Source organism: Sipha flava, unplaced genomic scaffold (genome assembly GCF_003268045.1).
Source record: "Sipha flava isolate LNK unplaced genomic scaffold, YSA_version1 3_pilon_pilon, whole genome shotgun sequence".
Classification (NCBI taxonomy): domain Eukaryota; kingdom Metazoa; phylum Arthropoda; class Insecta; order Hemiptera; family Aphididae; genus Sipha; species Sipha flava.
Window position 1 is genome coordinate 1,224,805 of NW_020273108.1, and position 12,925 is coordinate 1,237,729.

Consider the following 12,925-nt stretch of genomic DNA (forward strand, 5'->3'; position numbering starts at 1 on the left):
TTCCAACTGAATTGGAATACATATTTATAAATTTTTATAGATTTATCGCTTTTTTCAAATCCACCTCTTCTCGCATTATGGCTAACCGCATTAGATATAGTGTTTTGCGCATGAATTACAATTTTTTGGTCAACAGGAAGTCAGCCTAATTATGCATTTCGTGAACGAAACCCCATGAAAAAACGGTCGATTTTCATGTCGTGCCGCCACCATCGTTTTGGAAACTGTATTAAAACATATATTACGAACAAAACCTCTTGGGTTACATCGAATTTTTTCGCGAGACCAGTGCGAAGATTTAATTTGATTCGAATGCCCCCGAGGACATTGTACTTACTATATGCATATATTACTATACATATTATATTGTGCACGTCATGTCCGCCAAATATTTAGTACGGTAGAATATTATATTATGTGACTGGGAGTGCAGTGCATGTGATGATCCGACGAGTGTTTCGCACGGTTTTTTTTTTTTTACATCGCGGCGGTCTTTGAAATTTGAATAAGGGAACCTTGCGCACAAAAATCGATGATCGACAACAATTTTTTTTCCCCCTTCCTTTTCTCGATAACTGTATGCGACGAACGGCTAATACAATTCAAACAAGATACATCCACCGGCGGGCGACGAGCGTTTCGTAGTTATTGCAGTAGTTAACCCGTCACCGTATTCTTGTGTTTCGAACACGTGTATTTCTCCGCGCAATTTTTTTAATAAACATGTTTACGGTTATGTCCTCTCTTATTTCGCCATTTGGTCGTCTTCGGCCAAATGCGAATAGTCGTCAGATGAGGCACATCCGGCGAGTAATTGCGCGTATATTATGTGCACAACAATGTTATACCGTTGTGATATTTGGTATCTACTTGTACGAGAACACAGTGTCGTACGTAAAGGGTGTGGGATTTGGCGTTCAAACTCGTATCATTACTAGACTTCCGAATAGTAAATAAATAGGTAACAATAAAAAATATTACGACTTAAATATTTCAAACGTCCTCCCTCAACACGAATCATTTTTATGTACGCCATTGTGAGAATAGGAGACGCATACAGGGATGTTCGTGTAATATTATGCGAAAACCGATCGAATTCGTAACAATAGCCAAGTTTCGGCGGATTCATCACTATGTGTGGATTAGTCGCGTTAATATTCTTCAAACGTAAAAATAACGACAGGAGCGTATTTAGGGGATGACAAGAGGTCATATTTATAATCGTTGTATTTTCGAATAAAAATTGGACGTGTAACGACAAATATGTTATTTTGATTACAATTGTTCGCGAAGAAACCTTGATCAGATATTTTAGAGGAAGTTTTTTTGTTTGGGGTTTCAGTGTCCTCAGAAATTGTTGAAAATGCTTATTCCATTTTTGCCCGACGTTCAACGGTCAAAACGCCGTTCACGTGCGACTGCGACGTCAACGCGCGTTTACAACTTTCCGACGCGCGTTTGCACGTGAAAACATGGATATACCACCACGTGTGCTTTCGCGTCTATAACGGTCGCCATGTGCAGCAGCACTCTAGCCCTTCAGACGTGTTCCTCCGTCGAAACGAATAAAAAAAATCGAAAAAAAAAAAAAATCAAAATCATCGGATCCGTACGGGCGGCAACAACAGCGTTAGGGTTGCGGGGCGGGGGTGGGGCGACGAGGAGGTGGAGTTGCGGGAGGCGGCGCGTCCGCGTGCGCCGTCCGTTTGATAATGGTAATAATTATATACATATTATTCTCGTCCCTCTCGCTCCGTCCCTCTCCGTCGCACACCGTCTCACTCTAGACACGACTACTCTCCGCGTTGCTCCCGCTACGCGCGTCGGCGGCGGCGGGGAGATGTTCGTGTGCGGCGCGCACCGGCTGTCAGATAAATTTTATGAATGAAACGCATTCCAAGTACGCACGCGCGTACGCACGCACGCACGCACGTACGCACTCGCACGCGCATCTATACGCGCACACATACACGTATATACGTATGTGTACAATTATTGTAACCAACAACCATATGACTGTCGTACGCGCGCGCACATGGTGCGGTACAAGGCTGCGGCGGCGTTCACTAAATCGTCGTATTCACGTCGTGCTCATTACCATTCACCGGGGACGCGCCCGATCCTGCGCCAACATTCGGGACCGGTAGTGCATCGATCGTAGTTATATCGATTTCGTTCGAATGTTTTTGATCATCGATTTCATTTTTCCCGTAGGTCAAACCCAATTTTCTTTTTCCACTTCTCGTCGACCCGCACGGGGTTGATGATCTCGCCACCGCCGCGGCACATTTCCCCCGACCGTTGGCCGACGACGCTCCGTTTCGAGTCCCAGTTGTCAATCCATTTCCAACAGTCGAATTCTCACCTTGTTTAATTTTCGATATTTTCCACTCTTACGGGTCTACAGAAAAATCACTGTGATATTCTATTTTATTATATTAATGAATTTTAGGTATCGCTTGTACGTCGCGGCACAAAGGCGTGATGTTTTTCGAATAGAGGTTTCTTTTTTTTTTTTTTTTTTTATTAAATTTCTCATTCGCTCAATCCATGATAAATTAAAAAATTTTAATCGGTCTCGTCATGTATGTTGGTACTGACAAGTGTCCGTTCCAAAAGTATAACGATAAAATATCAACTGTTATTGCATTAAATATTTTTATCGATATTGTAATTAATATTGAGTTCTAAACAATTATGTGTCGAAAACGTTGGTTAATATTTAAAAGAACACCGAGGAACACCTTCCTCCCAACTGGCCTGCACTGAAAATAGGGATTTTTACGCGGATGCTTCGTGTATATTATTATTGAAAATATAATAATATAAATGTTATGCCACGAAAAGGAATTTTTCCCATCTGATATCGGCCTGTGTCGTAAGTTGTTTTCGTACCGTTTGCGATTATTAACGCATGGGTATACCAGCGGTAACTCTTTATTTTCTCTCATCGCCGTCCTCGTCTCGTTTTATCTACGAATTTTTACGATTACACTGTTCGCACGTTATATCATAACATTATAAAATGTAGTTGTATACACCGTGGTCTTAACGACACGGAGAGAGAACACTCGTCGATGTTCGCTATTGATGAACTCGTTAAATCGTACAGACACATTTGCTTTTTAACAATCGAAACGTACATTATCATACATTTTTACTCCCAACGATTGCTCGACCAGCCTTGTATACGAGCTTCGCGTCGATAAAAGCGATCGAAAATATGTTGATTATTTATTTTCACTTCTTATTCGTCGAGTTCGTATTTGAAAACTTCTTTAATGGGTTCCGAACCGTCGGAATTGTACAGATTAATATGGACGATAACAACTAGTTTTCGTTTTTATTACCAATGTTTCTACGTGTATAAAATTAGGTTACAGTGTAATTAAATCAAAAGTTAACGAGGACTACCTGCCTCCTACATATGTAAAATTATATACGTACGTGTGCATTGCGTTGGAATATTACATTTTACGTTATCAAATCTGTATTTCGTTTGTGATTACGTGCGAGATCTTACGCAAACTGAAAAGAAAAATGGATTAAAACGGATTTCCCGAGAAACAAAGCGAACGATTGTGAAAATAATTTTTACACAACGTTTGAGTGCAGTCGTCCGTTAAATAATAAAAATAATATTTGTTCATTTAAGCGAACGGTGTATGCAAAAAATATAAAAATAAAATAAATAAATAGTTGAGATGCCGTCGTTCTGGGACAAGTGAACCAAATAATTTCACGTTCGACCGGAAGTCGCACTCCACGGGCGTCTACGGAGGGATACTATTATTATTGAATGCAAGTCGCGTTCAGTGAAATAGAAAATGTGAAAAAAAATACAGTCCGGAAAAAAAATTAAAAATATAACTCAGCTTCGTAATCAGCTACGAAGAATTGGCTAACGTCAGTTCTTGAATAGGAAAACATCCGCATCCTATACTTACTACTCGTATGTATAGGTATTGTGAAAGATTTCGATTTCGTTTATTTTATAGTTCAATGGTTTGCGGTTATATGGTGGAAAAATAATCGTGTACCTCCTCTTCGAATATATATATATATAATAAAATACATATCATTTCTATTTCCTGTGTGGGCAGGTAAAAAAAACGTTACAGAACACCAATGCTTGTGGACTTGTCGTTTTATTTCCCTCCACATATTTGGGCGCGCTTTATTACCGGATTTACCAGGAATGCATTATTGCTACACCGTAGCCCCCAATATGGACGGTGATTGTTTAACACCTTAGATTTAATCACAGGAGAAAAATATTTAGGTACTAACTAGGAATAATATATAATTATTTGAAGTATTGTATTGAATCGACTTAAGAGTTTATGGTAATTTTAAAGTTAATAATAAAAATTTGTGCTTGTCTTTAATTCCGAACAGAACTCAAGTGTAAATAAATTTTATTAAATAAAAAATAGCGAATATCAAGTACACATATTGAAACAGTGGTGTTTTTAAAAAATGAGCATTTAAGTTGCCGTTTAAATAATTTTCGAAGTATTTAGAATGTGTAAGAAGTAGTAGTGTTACATTATTTACGTTATTATTTTATTCGTCTTTTTTGTTTGCCATGGGCTTTTTAGATATTTAAATCTGGGTGTACTGATATTCAGACGATTTGGATTTTGATGAACATAATATTAATAGTTTTATTCCGTTTAATTTCAGTTACGACAATAATTAACAATTATAATAGTACAGGAAGTATGCACGCGTTAGTTAAGGTGTTTGTTATGAGTATAATATGTGTTCATGCGTTACAGACGGTTTAAAGTATACTTATCGATGATACGAACGTGAAATATAAAAATAAAATAAAACGAGATCATTAAAATTGTTTTTTATCACAATTAATTTTACTTGTACAAGCATGTACCTATGCATACGTATAGAATATATTTTCGTTTAACCATACCGGTTTGAACACTAATCAATGCGTTTTCAGAAGTATTTTTTAAACTCTCATTTATTTTTTATTCGGCCGCATCTTCGTGCATTGTGTGTAATTCATATACAACTGTACGTATATATAGTCAAGTCGCGATAACTCGAAAAACTTGACAACTCGATTTATTTCTTATTTCCTTAGAAATTCTCGTAACACTCAATGTATATTATAAGTCTTGATAACTCGAGTATAAAATTGTAATAAATAGCTTAGTCGAAATATATTATTATATCTGTTATATCGGTACTGTATAATAAAGACTAAACGAGTAAATAGAAACTGATTATTAACGCATGCACAGTAAGTACCTATGTATTGGTTAATATGTATATTAATGCACAACCCAATGCAATTGTCAATTGTTTCAAAAAAGCTGGATTTTATTTTAACGAAGAGCAGTTTGATGGTGATGTATGTTTAAAAAACGATGACTATGATAATGGTGGATATGATTAGCAAATTGTAGCAGATATACTTAATCAAACGACTACATTTTAATCGTATGCTACAATTATTGATAAAATTGTAGTCTGTGGACTATTATATACTTGTATTACATAGTATATATGACATATATTTTAACTGATAACGGAATCATGGGTATAAAATGTCTATCATAAAATGTGGAACATGTATATCAAATAATGATTCCTGATGAGCCAAAAAGACCTTTAAATATAATTACGGCGAACCAAGCACTGTCATCATCACAAACTGTTAGGCAATTTGTTGAATTTGTCGAAGTCGTCGTGAACACTACTATATTCGAAGCCATTAGACAAATTAGAAGATTTTGTGTTAACATTTGTATACATATATTTATCATATCGATTTTTATTGTACATTTTTAAAATTAGATTTCATTACATAACTTGTAGTTTTGATTTAAAGTTGATAAATTCGCGTTAGGTATATCTTGAAGTGAATTTTTATCCTCCTTCAACTTATCGCGACTCGACTGCATAACATGATGGTAATTTATTTACAGAATAGGTGCGTACCTAACGAGTTTTTTCCATTAGAATAAAATTGAAAATCATGTTGACCGACCGACCGTATGTGCTATACATTTTTGTTGACAAACATATAATCTTTACTCGGAAATCGTAGTCGTGGTCGTTATCCTTCTCTCACCGCTCTCTTCTCAGCCGATCATTTCAATATAATCTTACGCATCTATACGTACGCGTTGTATTATAACATATACAATATAATAATAATATATATATATATATATATATATATATATATACATATATGTAACATACGTCCATTTCGTTTCCGTCGCTCATTGTGTTTCGGTTATTAAAAATCCTCTTTGGCCGAGCTCGGTAGAAGAAGGGACGCACACACGCATACGCGAAATGGAAAAATACGAATCAATAACGAATGCGTGGCCCGAAAGAAACTCGTTGTTCGATTCATATAAAATACCAGGATACCTCTTTTATATAGGATGTATTTACGATTCGATTTCTGTTCTTGGGACGCCGTAATGGTGTGCGCGTGTGTTCACGTAAATATATATTGAATATATGTATTTACGTCCTTTATAACCCGAACGAGCGACGAGGCCCTGCAAGATGAGATACGATACGCCGATCGGCGTGGTTGTGATTATTATTTTCCGTATACGTCCGACGAATAGAGGACACGCGCGGGAATTCGGTTCCCCTAATATACGACGAGGTTTTCTTCTGTACCCGTATAGAATATGTGAAGCGGGTGCCGTCACTGTAGGTCCACGGGATAATAATAATAACAATAATAATAATAATAATAATAATAGTAACAATAATAAAACTACGACAGGTAGATGTATACACCGCGTACACTTGTACAATACACACGGAATATACGTACTTTGTGATGGTGGTTGATGCGTGTGCAACCACCACCGCGCCCAGGACGATTGTACGACGCCGCCGAGTCGTTCTCGGTAAACACATTTTTCCCTTCTTTAGGTCCCCCATCTGGCCGCCCTCGAGTTCAAATACCACCGTAATATCGGCCGTCATCGTGGTTTTCTACAAAAATCTTACTGTATACTCTCGTATACATATGACTGAGCACATTCCGGAGAGAACCCTCTGCTTTCTCATAACCGTGTTTTATATATATATATATATATATATATATATATGTGTGTGTGTGTGTGTGTGTGTTTGTGTACGATTTAATATAGTTTTTGGCACTATCGTTGCCGCCTACGTCGTTGTTTATAGTGTTAAATATATAATGCGAAACCTTCGAAATGTATCCCTCAGAGATTTTGGCGCCGAGCTTTCTTGTCACGTACAAAGGTTTTATGTACTTTGTGTTGATTTGTCTACACGTGTATTACGCGCGAGAAGAATTTTTATCAAAAATCGCACACCCTTTGTTTGCCAGCAGAGATTAATAAGTAACGAATTGGCGCCCTGAGGAAGTCGCGCGTCTTTACCCACCCCCCCCCCCCCCCAGGTGGACTTCACCGAATCCATAAGCTCGGACCAGTCTTGAAAAGGCCGTTTTCATCAACAATGCCGCCCGTAAAGAGGGCGGTACACACGTCCGCGCCCCGTGTACAATCGATTACCGCGGTCGAAGAGCACTTCTACCTGAGATAGGCGATAGAATGTATATAGGTACGACCACCGCGCACATTCTGACAACACTATTAAAAAGGGTTATAATATATGTAGTGAAGAGAAGACGACCTTGAATGGGTGTCTTTATAGCCATCAATCGGACGGCTAACGCGCGCGTGATGAATGGAACAGGTGGTTAGTGCTGTTCGCATGGCTTACGTACGTAATATTAAAACGCGATGTGTCGCCGCCGTCCGTGGCACGGATATAGTCTCTTTCGTTTTCCTTTCTAATCAAAACCCGAAGCGAAATGTCGGTACAGGGTACATACCGGTAGAGGTTTACGAGTCTTACCTTTTACCCTCTCCTACGCTTGTTTGTTTTTATCGTTCTCTTACATTATACATACGTGCAAGCCCGGATTAAGGATCAATTGGGCCCCAGGACACCATACACTTAGTGGGCTCTCATTCAACTTGAACTTAAAAATAATTATACATATTAAGGACTGTATATTAATATTTATTGTATACGTTTATACTAAACAAAAAATATATAATATATATTTTTTTGTATAGTATAGTATCTGTCTTATATATTTTATAAGACAGATAAATTAATGTAATAATCTAGTTATTATATATACAATATACATATATAAGGGACACACTTGATAGGTTACTAGAGCTATAAGTTAAATTTTTTTCTTACTTTCTGTTTTGCAATTTGTTGTAAACTTTCATTGAAATATATCGATTGCAAAATATGTACTTTCTGAATATAATACCATTAACGATGTTAAATTTTCTTGAGTCACGCCAGTTCTATATTTATTTTTTATTTTTGTTAACTTTGAAAATGATTTTTTGGTTGAACAATTGGCGACTGGGATAGCTAAATATAATCTAAGAGCAATTAAAATGTTAGGGAATACATCCTGCAATGATTTTTCATAAAACCATTGTAATAAACTAAAAGTATCACTTTCATCAAATGATACCTTACTTAAATTTAAAAATGTATTATCAATTAGTAATTTTTCGTGATATAAAATTAAGAACATTTTTATATATTTTTAACAATTTACCTACTATGTGCCCCGGGACCTTTTTTCCCCTTAATCCGAGCTTCCATACGTGTATCAGTTGATCAATTAAATGTATTCGTAATACGTTACCGTTGCAGCCTTAATTAGTTAATGCGTCATCGACATCACTAAAAACTATATTCGTTTATCAGTTAATAATTAATTCCGATCGATTTTATATTGCATAGTTATTGTTACGGTTATTATTTCAATACGATGTAGACATTATACGTAAATAATTAAAACGTGTAATCTTCGTTTTCAAAAGAGTACACGTTTTAATTGTTCTTCATTAACCTAAACCATCGTCTTATATCATAAGAACCGAATTTTAATGTGTGGTGAAATTTCGAAAATAAAATGTGCAACGTCTGGGGGCTGAAATATTAACGCACACAATACGTTTTCACGCGCGTATTGGTGTTTCCTTGTGTCTAACCCCGTCGTCTAAAACAACGTTCCTCAACGTTTTTATTACGGGACGCGGGCATACCGTAAAAAAATAAAAGTCAAACGAAAACAGTCACGGCTTCAGAGACTACCAGGGGAGGGGCTATTTTTTTTTTTTTAGCTATCGCTAAATTGCAGAGAGGGCTTAGAAAATATACTTACCGGGAATGAAAGTTTTATTAAGTTTTATTATAAAGTATTTATACATTATACATGTTTTAATTAAATAAAATATTCATATATTACGTTCTTATATAATGATACATGCTTCATATTAAGGTTAGGTTATATTGATTTATAGGCAAAATAAAATTGTTAGGTAGGTATCCAATTAATCGGGATTTTACAGAGCACATGGACACAAATGTATTATAACATTTAAATTTTTTAAAAGCCTGGGGAGGGCATGGCCCCAGTGGCCCCTCCCTTGGAGCCGCACCTGAACGAAAATCTTATTCAATGCTTACTTGTGTGTTAGTATTTGATTTTAATCAGAAACAATCGATTTGGACTTCTGGAGTTCGTAAGTTGTAATCAATATAACTGAATGTGCTTTTATCGTGTCGATTTACAATTTCGTGTCTAATGTAGTTCGCGACGCATTTGAACTCATCACAGCGACACAGCGGTCGATAAACAACGGTCTAGTAAACCGTTTTAAAATTTAGTTTGGCGGCGCTTTCCTCTTCACGTGAACCATTACGTTATGATGTGATTATACTTGTTATTATTGTGTTCCGATCAGAAGCGTAACCGGTGGATCAGACACCACCGCCGCAGCGTGCGCGCGCATTTAACTTCTGAAGTCTGACGCGTAAATAATCGTATATTACATTATTATACGTGTGTTGTATATAATTTCTGGTGTGTATATGGTTGGTGGGGGTGGGGTGGGGTGGAAGAGATTGTTGCTGCCGTCCACATAGTCGCCACGTGATGATGTTAACGAGTGACCGACGACCCAAACCGTGAAACTTGGATTGTATTTTCATTACTATTATTTTTTCTCCTATTAATTTTACACGGCGGCGGCAAACTAAACGAATACGTGTCATAAACATATATACACACACACACACACGCCCGTATATTTACGTGTATATACTTACCTCGTATGCCACCTCACGGAGATCGACCAGTGTAATAATATAATTTAGTACGCGTGTTGGTTTTTTCGTTATTGTCGGTCGTAATCGGACGACGGAATAAGTAAAATATTATATATATTATAATAGGCGGTCGCGTAGAAGTTATAGTTGGAGGTCGGGTGGTTGTGTGCGTGGTATATATATATATATATATATATATATAGGTACACACAACGGTTCTCGAACAGCCGCCGTGTGTTTACACGACGAGGACGACGACGACGACGACGACGGTGACGGCGCACTATTAAAGGGGAAAAAAAAATCTTAGGCGTCGGACAATGTTATCTAAAATATTCATCTTTCCGTTTCGCTCGGAGCCAGGATTCTTGTTTTTTTTTTTTTTTTTTTCATCCTACGGTTTCTATCCATCATTTATAGATCTATTTTTTTTCTTTTTTAGTACCTTTGTATATATATTGTGATCAATCGTAGACGGGTTTCAATAATAGTTGGATCCTCCTCTTTCTATCCCTCCTCTCATCGTCTTCGTTATTCTTCGGCTCGCTTACCTCCGCTGCATCACCGTGTATATACTCATTAGCGAGGAATGCTAAATTTTCAGTGTTTTCGTAACATTTTACGATTGTGTTTATATGTGTTTTTTTTCGGACAGCGCCACATTTTATGGAGGTATGGTTTTTTTGTATGAACGAGAAAAAATTCAAACTGGATTTAACCCATCCCGTAATCGTTCGTTTAAATATAAACACAGAAGTGATTTAACGAACCTTCATTATTTTAACAACCCTAATTTATTCAGTGATCTTCGTTTACCGATATAGATTGTATATTGAAGTACATTATCGATACGGTGTAACGATTATAAATAACACTTAAGACTAAGATGACGTCGGAAAAATACGAACAAAATATATACCTAGTACCTGATCTTTTTTTTTTTTTTTTATAGTTTTAGTTGGAGAACGCAATAGTTTTAGAAAAAAATCCTTTCACAGTACCTGCATTTATGTAATTGTAATTATTAATATTTTAATGTTTTTCCTTAAAAAAAAATAATTCATCTTAAAATTAAAATAATGATTTTACCGTTGTCCATTGCCTGTGAAAAAAAAAAAAATATATATATATTAATATCGTCAAGTAAAACGAATCAACGTGAAAAATGACCGTGGCTCTTGAAAGCACTTAAATTGTCTATACAAAACGCCGTGTAAGTCCGGCCGGCCGGCCGGTCGGCACCGAGTCGCGTAAAACTTCCCGTGAAATGTGCCGGACAAAAGAACACCGCACGAGAAGTCCTTTACAACGGTATTGTATCATTGTGCGGTACGCTGTGTAATTTTATTTATTATTTCCTGGTTCCATGTGCACCCGATTCGTTTCCCTGCTCAATAGGGACAGAGAACGCGCGTAATTGTGTCCGTTTGTAAGCGAAGTCGCGACGGGTCGTGGGTTTTCGCGTACGGTATATTATATTTATTGTTATTTCTGCGCACACAACACGACTTGCTACCGCTGCGTTTCTTCTCCTCGGTATTCTTATACGCGTTCAACAGTCTGAGAATGGAAGAGAGAGAGAGAAAATATGGACCATATGGTGCGTAGATATTACATTCCGATTTAGAATTTATTTTCGGATCGCCGATAACGTCCTGTGTCCTGTGCGCACGGTGGCGTTCAGCTGTACGTCGAGTGTTATATACGTGTATGTTGTAATGTGTATTATACTTGACAATAATGATGTTTCCTGCCGCACGGGACGCGGTACACATGAATGAGTTTTTATATAATACTGTAACACGTAACTCGTAATTTTATGAAAAATATTATTATTATTAATATTATCGAAACCACTTGTAATTTATGTGATCGCGTGATCCCCCGGCGGGGCGTTTGGTGTACAGTCGATCGAGAAACGTTTCTCATGCGACCGTCGAAGACCCATGTGAACTCTATAGCAACATCATACGTAACAATAGCCGTTGCGTTAAATGACTTTTCCGATGATTTTTTACTTTTATTGTGTTTGATTACCATTGATTATTCTCTTTTTTTTATTATTGTTTGTAAATGATAACGAGCGTTTACGTTGTTGATGTACGATCTAAATATGTTATCGTTTGGATTACAGATGTGGGAGCTGCTCTTGTTGAGCATCTTGAAATGGGACGTGTCCGCTATTACAGCTCACGACTTCCTGTGGTATATACTTAAAAGACTGAACATGGACACAGCCAAGCCGTTTGTGGACATTGTTATCAAACACTGTGGAACATTTATTGGCATGTGCGCCAGAGGTAAGTTGCATTGAATAACAATCAATTATTCGCTTTATCGCTGTTTATAAATTTATTACTATTACCCTGCTGTTCATCCCCTTTCGTCTCGTTTGTTTTTTCTCCATAATATCATTACTATTGTTGTTGTTAGCGAGACAACATTTGGATAAAAAAAAAAAAAAAAAACGTAGATACTGATCGCGCATCACACCGTTTTCCTATGTATTAACGTATATTAACGTACATCTTGACCTTATTTGGATTCGAGCAATACGAGGAGGACCGGTTTATTAGCGCTGTTCAGTTTTGCAATTCGGTATTTTCATTGTGTGCTGTGGTATCTTTAAGACGTCGCTTTGTCGACACCGAAACAAAGATCGAATTTAACCCATGCAACAACTAAAATCGGTAAGAGTAAATTTTAAAATAAAATAGCTTTTCCAATTCAGGTGTAGAATCCA

The 12,925-nt window shown here is 37.0% G+C and overlaps 1 protein-coding gene across 1 annotated transcript in view; it reads left to right on the top strand.

Annotated features, from left to right (window-relative positions):
• The window catches only part of LOC112688659 (G1/S-specific cyclin-D2-like), a 63,632-nt gene that overhangs the window by 34,182 nt on the left and 16,525 nt on the right, over positions 1–12,925 (top strand). The window contains exon 3 of the mRNA XM_025561966.1: positions 12,317–12,482. Coding sequence (XP_025417751.1) covers positions 12,317–12,482 — 166 coding nt within the window. The remainder of the gene's footprint in view (positions 1–12,316; positions 12,483–12,925) is intronic.